This window comes from Neolamprologus brichardi, chromosome 19 (assembly GCF_056152115.1).
Source record: "Neolamprologus brichardi isolate AB-2024 chromosome 19, ASM5615211v1, whole genome shotgun sequence".
NCBI lineage: Eukaryota > Metazoa > Chordata > Actinopteri > Cichliformes > Cichlidae > Neolamprologus > Neolamprologus brichardi.
The window spans coordinates 12165926-12180675 of NC_142122.1; the positions used below are offsets into that span (position 1 = coordinate 12165926).

At 40.4% G+C, this 14750-nt stretch overlaps 2 protein-coding genes across 2 annotated transcripts; both read right to left on the bottom strand.

Moving 5' to 3' along the window:
* Positions 1-781: 781 nt before the first annotated feature.
* On the bottom strand, positions 782-12492 carry LOC102793965 (microtubule-associated protein 1S-like). The gene is made up of 10 exons (XM_006798355.2): positions 12317-12492; positions 10964-11059; positions 9596-9678; positions 7481-7618; positions 6234-6744; positions 6044-6130; positions 3281-5772; positions 2585-2726; positions 2240-2457; positions 782-2042 (listed from the first exon to the last, which is right to left on the bottom strand). The coding sequence occupies exons 1-10, from the start codon at positions 12477-12479 to the stop codon at positions 1887-1889; spliced, it is 4086 nt and encodes a 1361-aa protein (XP_006798418.2). The 5' UTR covers positions 12480-12492; the 3' UTR covers positions 782-1886.
* Positions 12493-12776: 284 nt separating this feature from the next.
* On the bottom strand, positions 12777-13963 carry LOC102794256 (cocaine- and amphetamine-regulated transcript protein-like). Its single transcript, XM_006798356.2, has 3 exons — positions 13756-13963; positions 13503-13583; positions 12777-13261 (listed from the first exon to the last, which is right to left on the bottom strand). The coding sequence occupies exons 1-3, from the start codon at positions 13903-13905 to the stop codon at positions 13154-13156; spliced, it is 339 nt and encodes a 112-aa protein (XP_006798419.2). The 5' UTR covers positions 13906-13963; the 3' UTR covers positions 12777-13153.
* Between the last annotated feature and the right edge of the window lie 787 nt (positions 13964-14750).

Here is a 14750-nt window from a genome sequence, read left to right on the forward strand (position 1 = left end):
GTTATAAATTAGCATTGGACATCATTGTAACATCATTGGGATGAGTGATGAGAAATAAATCATTTTTTCTCAAGTATAATAAGAACTTATGACTAATTTTTATAGCGTCTTTAAACAATTGAAAAAAAACTTGGATTTAAAAAGCAAAATGGGTCGTTGTGTCTTTGTGATCATTTGCTTTGGTATTAATCAAACTCTGCATTCCACATGCACATTCATGTGACAGGAACAGAGAGCACTGATGATTTCTTACACATCCCTCCATGGATTCGTGGATATCTAGTCTGGGCTCAAGTAAAAGAAGGACCTGTCACTGTGACTACACCAGTTTTTATGATGTGCAGACGCAATAAAAAAATCAACACTTACTATTGAGAGACTGCATTGACGGTACTTTGGACACATTTCCTTGCAATTTCTTTGGCCTTTTGTAACGTCTGTGCAATTGATTTAATTAGTTTAGAATCTTTTTTTTTTCAAGAACAATTTCCTTGAGGGTAGAGCTGCATTTAAATATTTACATTCAAAAGTGATAAATTGCGCATTTACGTGTAGCCAGATTGGATTTAATGTCTCAGTTATAATAATTATAATCTAGATATGCATTGAATATGTTCTTTATTTTCCCTTTGTTTTGTTTTGGCTTTTTAAAAACTATTTTCAAAATGAACAAGAAATAAAAATTTTAAATGAAAAAAATTATGTCACTGTATTAAACAAAGTGCCCTGTGTACTGTAGTCTACTTTATTAAAACTGTTCAGTATTAGGGTGGAGAGGGGGGGGGGGGGGGGGTGCTTTCCACCTTTGGGATGTCTTCACTGTTTAAATACAATCTGATTGTTAAGTAATTCTTATTAACACTCTGGCAAGCCTCTCTACAACAGCCGTGTGATCATATCCACAATCCAAATACATATTAACAAGTCTGAGCCTCACACGCTTATGATCATAAGCATTTTTAACTGATTACAATTGCAGGACTAATATTAATATCACGATTGCTGTAATGCTGTTAAATTTAATCTGGTACTCTAATCCCTTCTGGCAGATTTGCACACTCATTTTCAGTAATCTCAGAGTCAGTAATTGTCATTTTCAGTATTTCTGAGAGTCTGTTTGCTCAGCACAGATGACACTGCCACCAATGTGGCGTAATACTTTTTTAAAGCAGTTAAAACACAAGCGCAGCAAACATCACATGTACTTACAGTGCTCAGAACAAAATGCTTTACCACTCAATATGAATATTTGTTGTTGGACTCTCAGTGAGAAATAAATGATCAAATAAGTCTAATTAAAAGAAAAATCAACAAATGCACGGCTTTCATAATTAATAGTTTGCACACTTTCACCAGTTGCATGTAATATGGATAAATGTTGTTAGAAAGCTGTTAATGCTAAAAGCAGCAAAACGGGCCCAGGTACACAGCACAAACTACGATCACGTTTCAGTGCAAGCCTACACAAAGTGCCATTAACCCCGTGTACATTATTTTCAGTAATCTATAGCATCAGCTTTCATGTAAATCTACATTTATGCAGGCTGACATGCTTCTCTTGCAGCCAGTATGACCTCCTCTCCTGTTTTGCATAGGGTCATGGGTCAGTGAAGTCATGCATTACCCCGGAGAGAAGAGATCTAAGGGCCCCTCGGTGCAACAACACCCTAAAGGAAGTGTTATACCAGGAGGAGTGAGGCAAAAGCCTCATGTCATTATCTACTCAGTCGTGAACGTGCAGAAAGAGTCGCACTTTTTTCCGTAATATTTGTTTCTAACTTCCTATTCTGTCACTCCATCAGTCCTCAAGCTCTCTACCTTAATGTCACAGTTTAATTTAGCCCAGGTCCACCTTCCATCCTCCAGGCTGCAGATCCTAGTTTGTCTCAGAACTCTATTTTGCAGGCGGGGAAAGTTTCATCCTGCATGGCAACGGTGCTGTTAGATCCCAGGACGGTGATTCCTAGTTCACGCTGTTTGTCCAAGGTCTGCTGGTACCACTCCTGCATCGACACTGATTCGAAGGTAGGGATCACTGTTACCTGGAGAAATACAAAAGGCCGCCTTTAACCATTCAGTAATAGCTGATGATTTTAGCATTTGGAGGGATCTACAGAGTGTGGTTTGGGATTCAGTAACAGCCCAATTTTCATGGAAATGATCTCTGTGATTGCATTTTACATTTCCCATTTTGGGGGAAAAAACACTTACATAATAATCTACTGTATAATGTTTCTACCTGCATAGAGTCTGGCCATGATATCTTTCCATCCAGCAGAGCATCCAGGGTTTGCCTCATTAGTTCCTCCCGCTCCGGGCTGTCACCGCTGATGATGTAGCAAGAAGAGCGAACACACTTGAAGAAGTCCACACTCACTGTGGGAGAGGAGGCTCCAGAGGGGGTATAAGCCAGGTCCACATACACACTGACTTCCCCAGCAGAGGTAGCCTTAGAGCCTGTGGCCGAAAGGAGAGGAGAAATTACAGCCTAAAAGCACTCATACCAAGACACAACACTTAAATGTTGAAGTTGCCCTTAAATTACGCAGGGTAAGAGAAAAAAGTCCCACTTCACAGCTCATACCTGGACTGGACGAGGATTTTGCTGGTGCTGATCGAGTGCTGGTGGAGGGTGTACGAGCTAAAGAGACGCTTCCTTTTGTGACTCCACTTTGGCTCCCTGTCCTGGTTTTCCCTGAGCCTGATTTTTGGGAGGCCTCAATGACCTGATCACAAAAAAGATCAAATGTAATACAAAGTTCAGTGGTAGATCTATTGTTTAAAAAGATTATGATTCAGACAATTTTGTGGCCCAAAATTTTAAAGTAATAATTAGGTTTTTTAGGTTACACTTTACAAATAAAAATAACATGAGTCAAAAGGTCCACTTTGAGTATTTTGATGGATTTTATGAAGTAACAGAAAACATTTTGTATCATATCAAAATGTCAGATATGTTGAAGCAGCCGTTCATATAATGATCATTTTTACTCTTCTAAAATAAAGACACAGGCTTTAACCTATGGCCAACACCAATGAGTTACACTGATAGTATCATTAATCTTTCATATATTTTCTTAAATCACATATTTTGCCTTCAATCTAGCAGACGAGACAAATTCAGCAATTACTCGGACCTCTTTCATTAAGTGTGTGACAACACAACAAAAAAGTTCGACCTGTCTTCAGCTTAGAAATACCACAATCCACCTGAAGCCACAATAAAACTCATACGTGGTCTTAACACAGGCATGTGTTTCTGCTCACGAGACAAACTCACCCCTGCAATTTTTTTTCCTCGCATGCCCGTGGCTTTTGCTCTCTTGCCATGAACGTCTGAGTCAAACTGGGGAACTGGCATGGAGGCGTCAGGATGTGGAGGCAGAGGTGGACTGTCCCTGAGAGGTGCTGGAAGAGGGTCTGGCGGCAGAGCCTGATGGGTTAGGATGTTTTGTGGAGAATTAGAAGGCTCGCTACATGACTCATCCTCATCCGAGTCCAGAGCTCCATCAGCAGTGGTGGACGGGCAGTCCTCAGTGCAGACAGGGGCGTTTGAGTCACTGGGTGACGTGTCCTTGGTGTTGTTATTGTTGTTGCCGTGATGATGCGGAGTAAAGGCTCCTCTGGAGGCCTCGCTGGTGCCTGAGCCGGAGTCGGGCTGTTTAAAATGTTTAAACTCACAGGGAGAAACCAAACACAGGTCTACATCATGACCTGAAGCCTCGAAATGAAGTGTGCTGGGAGCCAAAGGTCGTGCTGCCTCTGAACTCTGACCTAAAGATTTGAGAGGCTTCTTCATTTGTAAAGACATTCCTGAATAGTGGCTGCCATTGGAGTGAGAGTGATAAACGCTGTCATCGCCCTCTTTCTGGCTCCCAGTGGTTGGTCCCTGCTCAAAGGACATGGACAATGATTCATCTACCTCTGTGGACTGAGGTGAGCTCACCTCTGCTGGCATGGAGTGTGTAGTGGTGGTGGCAACAGAGGGAGACGGGTCTGAAGAAACTTCCTTAAGTGTCCCCAAAGGAAGAAAACTTAAATGCTTCTCTCTGGGATGTGTGGGGTTCTCTGGAGTGCTTTTAGGATGGCATAGCTGCCCCTCACTTTGCCTGGATGACCCATTTGGCTGGTTAACATCAGCAGAATCTAGGCTACCCTGGGCTTGTAGCTGGCTAAGAGCAGACCTGTTGCACCAAACATCGTCTGGGGACAAACAGTAAGGAGTGTGGCCTGCGCTGTTGGGCCGTGAGTCGGGAGACGCTGGTTCTACGGTCTCCTCATCGGGGCTGACAGGAGCCTGGTTCTCTGGAGAGGATCGCGAGGGTGGACTATATTTCAAAGCCCCATCAAGAAGCGTGTACTCAGTTGGAGTTAAGTCTAACTGGACTGTACGCTCATTCTTTGGTGCCTTGTTCAAAGGAGATGGAAATCCTACAACCTTTGCAGGTTTTGTAGCATTTCCGGGCTGGTCTACAAGGCTTTTCTGCAAGTCTGTATCAGCTCTCTCACCAGTTCCAGGCATATGTTGCACTCCATTATCACCACTCCCTCCACTACCTGCTTCTTCTTCTACTGATCTGTCAGCTGTTTCATTACAAGTGTCTTCTTGGCTCAGGCCTCCTAGGCTCTTTTCATTTTCTGGATCACTGCTTTTCTGCTTATCTACCGTTTCCACCTGTGCCTCTTCTCGTTCGATTTCCTCCCTCAGCTTAAGAAAATCAGCTGTCATATCTTCTGGGGTAGACATTTTGGAGCCACAGGGATTTTCCTCGGGGTCCATTTTTTTATTTTCCTGCTCAGTAACAGTGCACTCTGGATCAAGGATTTCTGGCACAGCTCCAGTGTCAGATTTGGCTGAGTCATTATTTGGCAGTGCACTGTTGACATGCAGCTTCTTGCTATCATTTGCTTCCTTTCCTGGTAGCTTTTTTGCTTTTTTCTCTCCTATTTTAGAGTCATTCTTTGCTTCCTTTTTGAGCTTCATTTTATTTTCGTTCTTTAATTTGGAGGGAACACCATCCTTCTTGCTCTGACTGTTCTTTCTAGCTATGCTCCCTTCTTTGTTGTCAACCTTCTCCTCTTTTTTCCCATTCTTTCCTCCTCCTTTTTTGGAAGTATTCTTCTCTGCTGCTTTATCCTTTATGCCTGTCTCTTTTATTTTGGTTTTATCAGTATCCATCATGGCAGTTCCATTTAATGCTTTTCCTTTTTCCTTTAAAGACACATCCTTACCATCTCCACGCTCTTTTCTTTGTTTGTGTGTTCCCTCCTTTCCTTGTGACTTGACACTGTCCTGGCTCTCTGTCCTCTTGGTCTTTTTCTCTTCTCCTAGTTTCTCTAAGTCTCCCATTGTCACTGTGGGTTTCTGGAGAAAGGCCAGCCCCTTTAGCTTTTCCAGCCCCTGCAGCAGCTTTGCCTGTGGGGTAATGCCAGGGAAAAGCACCCTGACCACCTTCTCTTGAGGACACGCTGGATACCACACAAGCAGAGCACACACAGAGGTGAGGGCGGTGAGAGGGAGAGTTTGGGATTTAGATGCTGATGATACTCCATCAGGCCAATTTTGCATGAATGTCTGGTATTCCTGGTTGTTTTTGCCTGGGTTTAGTATGTATAAATCCAGCTGTCCCACTCCCATCTTTTGGAAAAGGGTTAAGGGCTCAAAGGGGACTCCTTGCGGTCGAAACATTGGTTGCGGTCTGATGTCTAACTTCTTTAACAGCTGTAGGGTACGAGCAGTCTGCTGGGTGCTCTTCAGTACATTGTCCACACCTGACAGGAGAATAATGATAACTTATATAACAAATCAGTCATATCATTGTTTTTAGCAGTTAAAATTGTCATGAGATAACATGCACAAGTAGATGTTGTTGGTGCTTGAACATTACACTGATTGCTTAGTGCAAAACAAAACAGAAAGTAAATAAATGAACAAATGATATTAATATAAATGCATTTATCATAAAAATGATTGATAGCTGATATTAACAGTTTGGTTATTTTTTCACTTTTTACTCTATTGTTGTTTTGTTGCAGCACTCACAGGGCTGTTGTTCCACCTGCAACCTGCTGGGGGCATTAAAGAACACAACCCCAAGCTCTGGAGAGATGAGCCTCTTACATGAGTCCTCTGTGGAGCAGTATAAAGAAAGAAAGAGAGCCACAATGTGTTATTTCAGAAAATGAAACAAATAAAGAGAGCATAATTTTCTCATTATCCCCTGTTATGCTACCTATGACGTCAGTTCTCAGCTCCTGCTCAGCCACCTTCCTCTCCAGGAAGGAGACGACACCAGGGAGGTTCTCTGTCCCGACATGCGTCAACAAAACAGCATCAACTCTGTCGAGGTGGCGGACCAGCTTCCAGAAGCAGGCCTGAGAGTCCGAGCCTCCGTCCACCAGCACCGTAAACCCATTAACGGCAAAGAAGGCACAATCACCACGGCCAGCAGGGAATACGTAACAGCAGGGGCGGGACAGCTTGAGGAAACCCACAGTGGTAGGAGGCGGCAGCAGGTCAAAGGGGGAAGAAGGACAAATGGTGCAAGAGATGAGTGACGTGAATTTCCCCAGAGCCTCCATTGCAGGCAGCACCTCTGGGGGATTGATGCAGAGAGTGAAAGGACCTTGCAGGGGCTGGTTTTCCACAAGAGTCTTTCTCCACTGGCCAATGTTGGGACAGCTGAGGGTCAGATGGATCCTGCTGGGTGGAAGTGAGGAGGCAGAGCTCTCCCGGTCAAAAAACTGAAGAGAGACAAGTTCCCAGCATTATATATACAATTTTTAATTTTATCCTTCACAATTTACAGTAAAGTCACTCAAAGCTATATCTTAGTCATGTCAGTGGATAGCTCCTCACATTTATTAAACAGGCAAATTTATGGGATGTTCATTTTAAATGCTGATCATATTATGTAATTATGATTTTTATAAAAAAAAAAAATGAGAGGATACTAAATATTGTTTGGGATCTTTATAAACTCTCAATATCAGGATCATCCTCAATAATACATTACAGCCCTGTTTTTAAAGCATCATTTGGATATTAGGTCAAACTTCACTATTGTGAGAACTTGATGTTTACCCTTCACTGCAAATTTTAAGAGTTTTGCACTATTTATTAAAATACCATTTTTCAAGACCACAGTCTAGAAACTCTTAACAATTTTCTGACCCTGAAACTGAAAGAATGATTAGTAATATGAGAAGATAATCATTAGTCACTGCTCTGAATTAAGCCTGGATTTGTAGGTGGTAATAAAGGTTTACTTTAAAACTGTACTATTGTTACATGTATAATTTTAAAACCTCTGTTGTAATTTCAAAGAGTGTGCTTGAAAACACGATGCTTGTTCTTAAGCGTGTACCCTCAACATATTCTAATATTGTCTGTATGCAGTGTTCCGGTCATTTGGGCTTCAAGGTGTGGCAAGTTTGTGCATTCAGAATTATAATTGCAATTTTGTGGTTAGGTGCATACCTGTTCTGTTAAGATTTGTTTCAGTTGGTATGGTGAAAACAGTCCTCTGTTAAAAAGCACGTCTCCGCTTTCCTCCTCACTCAGGCCAGCCAAGATCAGCAACTTATGAGCCGATTCTCTGGACAGGAACGCAAACACCTGACCAGGGAACAGAGATGGAAAAAATCAGGCCTAATCGAAAGTCAATAGAAAAGCAGTGAAGATAAATGTAAAAATATAGATGGAGAAAAATCAAAGAATAGTAAACAGTACTGTGAAAATGCATGAAATACTCTTAGGCAGGCTTTCTTGTAATTTCTTTAAGAAATGTTCTGCAAGCATCTTGAAAGAAATTCAAATCACCTGGTTAGTGCAAAAAAAAAAAAAACCCAGTATTTTATGAATATCAAATTGTCTTAACTTTGGCATTATTTGTAGGTTTGACTAAAGAAATTGGAACAAATGTTGTGTTTTATAACAGACTGCTAGTGCCTGAAGATACAATTTAAAATTGGTTCTTTTCTATGTTGTCTGTTATGTATTTACACCAAACCGGTTCATGTCTTGAATTAGGTTTTGTTTTATGCTTGAATGATTCATAAATCAGCATTAAATAGCTTAAAAAGATCTTCTGAAATGCTCAGGGACTGCACAAGCACAAGGACTGGACCAAAAATGAGTGAAAAGGCAATGTCAATGTCAAAAAGACAAACTGTATAAGAGCTTCAGAAATTCTGGAGAACTATTGCTCAAGACCACTTCTTTTAAACTATAAGTCAGTTTGGTTTCTTGGAAGCAAATTATAAAGAAATGAAGGGTCTCTCAAGGCATTTGCACAGCTCTGTACATCAAATGTCACAAATGTCACAGATTTCACACCCTTGTTTAGCTGTTTTGTGATTACATTTCAGGATTACTCCATAACAAAGTAAATGAGTAGCTACAGGCCTCATTTTTACCATGCAAAAAAATGTGTATGTTGAGTATAGACCAATCAGCCACCACATTTAAAACGCTGATAGTGTTTATCACTGATCATCTAATTGCAGCGCAATGTTGTGAATTGAAATCTTGGATTTGAATTTGTTGCCACTGTGAATTCTTTGTACTTTTTTAACTTTATGCACAATCTACTACATGGTTATTTTTATTTTTGGAGTCTTGCGTTTAGGTCACAATTGTGCAAAAACATAACAAAGGTAACATGTCTGTGCCCTGATATGACAGAGCTGTTATATTAGGTTAGGTTAGGTTCCTCTGAAGACACATGCATAACTGCACACTGGTCTTCATCAGTGTGCAGTTATGACTTCGGTCAGTTTGAAATTTAGAGAAAAAAGTAAATGCGCCGCAAAAAAATATTCAACAGATTTTCAAAAATGCAGTATATTATCATAATAGCTAGGTATTTCTCAATATGATGGAGAGGCAAACTTTTGTGCATGGAAGAAAATGTAATTGATTGAGCCCCAACATCCCCTCTCTGGTCTGTGTTAGGCCAGAAATAGCCAATAACAGCCACGGCCAGACAGCCGGGGAAATGTTCCAAAACCAGTGAACTGCCACATGGCCCTTTTATCTATCTGACTGGTGTGCGAACGTGTTGGACTGTCTGTGCTAATTGTGCTAATTTACAAATTGTGTGCTAATTGCGTTCTGGCAGTGATGATTTGAGTTTTTTGTGTTTTAGAGCATGCCATGCTTTTGATATGAACACGAGGTGACATACGAGGTTAGAGTTTTTCACAGAAAGCTCAACAAATCTGGATCCCACGTGAAAACAGGGGATTAGTGTTTATAGTTTGGGGGAAGAGGGTGCGTGTTTTTGTATGTTGCACCTTGCTTTGAGATGTTGCATATTATACATATTATACTACATACAGTAGCCCAGTTATAGTGTGGAAGTATTTGAGATAATAATGTTGTAATTTTGCATAGTTATTCAAGGCATCTACAGCCTAATGAAAATAATGTACATGTATAAACTCCTGTTGCACCTGCTTTAACATAGTGATGGCAATAAAACAACAATTCATACATTTGGGAAATTATTATATTCAACTTATTTCTGAATAACTGAACCATTTTAACACAGCATCATTTTGTCAGCTGCCACCCAAGGATTTATCCCCTCACCTCTGAATGAACCTGTTCCTGAGATGGACTGATCACCACCTGAGTGTCCAACACTCTGGTACAGTGACGTAGACACTTATGCCCTGAAGAGGCAGAGAGAAAAATAAGAAGAGATATAAAGAGAAGGACAAACAGACAGCCACAGGGATGCAAACAAGAGGGAGATAAGCCGACAGGTCCGAGCATTGAGTGACAGACTGAAAGCAAATAGGAGAAGAGCTCAAAGAGGAGAAAGTGAACTGGGCTAATCGGACGGGTGATTGACTCACTGGGTGAAAAAGAGGAAGTAAGAAAAGTGGAACAGCTGAGTCAGAAGGATTGTCTGAGGAAGAGATGCCAAGTTTCCTCAATCTGAGAAGGACATCCAGTCTGAGAGGCTGGACTGGGTGAACAGCTAAGAATACAGAGGCGTACTTAGCCGACTGGAATTTCATGACCCAAATATGAACAAATGTTTCTCAGTCTTTTTACACAAAGGGAAACAGAAAGAGCTATTTTCCCTACATGACATTTTGCATAATTCAACCAAACATTTAAAATTCTGGGAGAATATGTCTTTTCCTTTCCTTGACAATAATTAGACATATATCTCTGTTTCTATACACTAAAAAATGAAACTACAAACACCATCTGGCTAACTTAGCTTAGCATAAAGACTGGAAATGGAAAAATCACTAATATTTCTGTAACACGTGTAAAAATTAGAAAATAGCGTCACATATGTGCCATAGCATGTGAAGGCTGGGAGCAGTGACTTCCTGGAGTCTCCACTGGTGGTTAATGTAAAACCTCAACATGCTGATTCACCACTCTGGTAAATGTGAGGGCTCAGGAGGCAGGATTGTTAGTATTATTAGTATTATAGCAAGATACATAGTTTTAACACTGAATGCCATTGAGTGCTATTGATTGTTGTCTAACTTTTGGACAAGAAATTAAATAAATGCATGCCTCACACTATTCATTTCTGTAGTAGATCTTATTATGGAAGCTATACTACAGTGCAGGCAACCTCTCTGGATAGACAAATGTCTGCTCTTGACCATTTTCATCACTTCACTTTACACGGATCAGCTGTGACACAACTGTTTAATTCTTTTTGTCTGTCTTTTTTCCTGTGCTCAGCTGTCCTTAATTGCCAACCATACAGAGAGAACGAGAGGTGGCAAAACTTGGCTGCAGGTTTCTATTGTTTTCTGTGTTGTGGGCCCGCCCGTGCTCAACAATCGCCCTGTCTGACTGCTTGTCCACTTTCCTTCCTTCCTTCCTTAGTGACCCCAGATTGGCTGAGCTGAAATATTGCCATGGCAATGGGAGTTTCCCCAGTAGGGCCAAAGAGTTTGGCAAGAAAGATGACTTAAATCTTACCTGCACCCTTGAAAGATGCCGTGTGATGGGAGAGGAATTCTTGGAGGTAGAGGTTCAGGTTACAGGATTTTAAGTCCACATCCCATGACCGAATACCTGACAGCAAGTAAGTTAGAGGCTATACTGTCACATGGTGCAATGTGATAAAAGCCTACACATGTCCAAGTATTCGCAAAATATTAAAACTGGCTGTTATAATCGTAGCTATCCCATAGTGTATTTTATTTCAATATCTAATGCATTCAACCAAATCTGCTCTCTCTTTTTAACATAGTACAACGAGTATCATTGTATCTTGCAATCTGTCATATAAACACGATAAAGAGTCTGTAGCATTTCCTTTCAGCTAATTATACACATTAAAAACAGAATGTGCCGTCTTATATTGTACATTTAAATGTATTTGCTGTTTTTAGCTGACAAGGGAGGAGAATTTGAGGTTTTTCTTTGAAACACGTGACAGTAAGCTGAATGTGGTTGGCTTTTAGACTGCTAAAGACACATGATGAAGACTGAAAAACTGGAGGACACTATAGCAGATGATTTTCCCAATCTGTAGGACAAACAGTTGTTAAATTATTATTTTTTATGATTAACCGATGAAGAAATAATCTTTAGCTACAGATGTACATTCAAAAAACTGGGCTGTTTGTTCAGTTCATGAAAAGTTGATGACATTTTTGAAGTACATAACTTTCACCAGAGTGTAATGAAATGTTAATTGGCCCAGTTAGCTACAGTGCAGGAATATGAGTCCGTTTTTCTATCTGTGTCTGTCCTCGTGGTTTCTTTTCAATTTCCCTATCTATCCTGTTTTACATGAACTGTCTGCTACACATGCTGGCTTCCATAAAATGTCTACAGCAGCAAAACAGCAAAGCAACAAAGCATAGACTGTAATGGATCGTTATGAGTACGCACTGTCTGTTCTGCAGCATCCACAATTACAGCTGTGCATAAATGCACAAAGGTTAATGGGACATCGCTTACAAGTGGCTGTGTGTGGACTGAAAATCCCGGCGCAACATTTCCCTCAAAGCTTGTCCTTACAGAACTAAAAACTAAAACTGAGGCGAAAGGCAAAGCAACCACTCCAGACAGCTTTTAATTATAATGTGTCCGGAGGGATGAGGGGGTGATGCTGATGGTGGAGTGTCGCCAGATGACGCATCCTCGGTCAGTACGGTGGGGGAAAAATTGCATAAAAAAACTGCAGTGTGCTCAGTATATCACCGCCAGTGATGATTTAGGCAAGAAGAACTTGCAGGAAGCTGATTTTTTTGTAATACAATTGTATAGGAAAAAGCAAAATGGCACACAGCAGCTATGGGACGCGGGCTGAAATAAACCTACCTCGCTCTATCTCCCTGCTGATGTGTTCCGTCTGCCTGAGGCGAGCGGTCCGTCCGATTATGATGAGCAGGGAGTATTTATGGAGGCAAAAGTCGAGGTTTGCGGTAGCAGTGCGCTTCGGCTCCTCCTGGACCTCCCTCTCCAGCACCCGGCTGGACGCCATGTTGGAAAATTGCGCTTCTATGTGATGTCATTGAAAAAGCCTGACAGCGCCTTTTATTATAGGGATGACAGCTGCTGTGCTGGAATTCAGCCGCGCATCAGTGAATGGGCAGGAAGAGGCTGAATTATTGATCACACGTGGCAAAGGGATCGATATATATTTTTATTAATCGCCGATCCCATTGTAAATTACTTCCATGTATATTTTATAATATCCCATGCAATATTATTACCGCAAAGGTGCAGCAGTAACACTCTACAGACCCTTGAATTCAAGTTCATTTATTGGTATTTTCATCTTACAAATCTATTTATAAACTAACTGTGCGGTATTTCCAACAATCAGGGGAAAAGAAATAAATATATTAAAATATTATGACCAAAAAAAGTCTTCCACAAGATGCCGCAATGATTAACACAATGATGTGACACAACAATTAACACGGACGAGAGAAATAAAAATTAAAACGACAGACTCACAAAAACCCTTATTCATAACAGTCAATGTTTATAAAGGCAAAAAAAAGTCACATTCTACAGCATTTTATTTTCTATCACAAATGTATTGAACAGTAGAAGCAGACCTTCCTGTCATTTCTCACATTCATCTTTTTTTTTATCAGCCCTGAACTCTTTCGTTATTTCTTGCACTTCTGTTATCTTTTTTTTTCCTTATCACAAACATTTCAGAACATAGAAGTTACAAGTAGTCCCCCGTGGACAGCTACACAGCGTGCCAATACGCGCGCCTTTACGCACGGCGCACGGCTCCCCTGCATCACACTGAAAGGGTAACATAAAATTAGTACACTGTAGACAAAACATTGTACATTTTTTGCGATTTATAAAATTTAAAAATCTCGATTAGATAAAAACAAACGTCTAAAAATCCTCATTTTTTTCTGACTGTTGTAAATTCAGAGAATCTTAAATAAGAAAATGAAATACTCTCTTTTGCGAATTAATTCGTTATCCTGAAATCTAACAGGTTTCGTGCTGTTTTATTTCTCATTTGTCTGCTTACCGAAGGTAACCATCCATGCTTTTTCTCCAAGGGCATCTCTTTGCTCCTCAGCTTCTCCAGAACTTCTTGCAATGCGTCAATCTGCACAGGGGGGATAAAGAGTCATATTATCAAAAAACGTTTACTATGGACTTTGTTTTTAAGAAAATTGTTGTTCAAATAATTTAAATACACTAAATACAGAAAAAAAATCAACATCCTTCTTTATACAAATTAAATCGATTTAACCCACATCTCCAACAAAAGCTCTCACCAAGTCTTTCTCTTGTTGAGTTTTTAGGGTGAAATCCAGTGAGCGCGTCTCCAATGAGGAGTCATCTGCGCGAACGAGGTACAGGTAGGCGTAGCAGCAGGTGACTGCGAGGAGGAGAGTCCGCACACTGACCATTGTGTTCAGACACATAAAGGAGGAGTCCTTCTCTTCAGCGGATGGAGCTCTTTTCCAGTAGACAAACGCTTCTTTGGAGTGTGGAGGATGGATGTCTTTTGTCCACAGAAACTGTCTTTATAGGCTCTTTGCAAGTGCTGCTGACATCAGCCAGTCTTTGAAATATTCATGGAAACTTTGACATGGATGACACTTCTCGGCACCTTTGCATCTTTAACAGGAAGCGATAAGAGAAGATGAAAACCAAACGTCGATGTGAGACATTAAAATTTGTGAAAGTGATGATGAAACCAAAGAGTAATCAAACTCCTTTATCTAAAACTTTTTATTCCAGTCTTCCAATCAATTTCAGTTAACTGATCCAATTGAATTCCCAACAAATCACATTTTTTCACCTGTTTCTGTGGCCTTTTTCGTTAATCAGATATCTGACTCACTGATGCGTCACATTGATGTGTCAGAATCAGAGTGAGAAATCAAGTAAAACAGCTAATCTGCATTTTGATTGCACAGTTATCGAAATAATAAAACAACAAAAAAGACAACAACAGAATTGTTTCCAATTTTTGAAAGTGGTGTTTTGCAAAGCCCTGATAATTTCACTGAAAAATACAATTTACTGCGTAAAATGCACAACAAGGAATCCACTGGGGATATTTTATAACTTGCATTTGACACTATAAATTACAGATTACCAATGAAAAAGTTAGGAATTTACAATATTAATGGGATAGCACACTCGTGGCCACAGTTATCTTGATGATAAGGGTCAGTATGTGCAAACAAAATATTTGTTTTTGTGTAATTTATTATTTTTCTTTCATGTTTGCTATTGGTGAAGTCTAATAAATGTGCTCTCA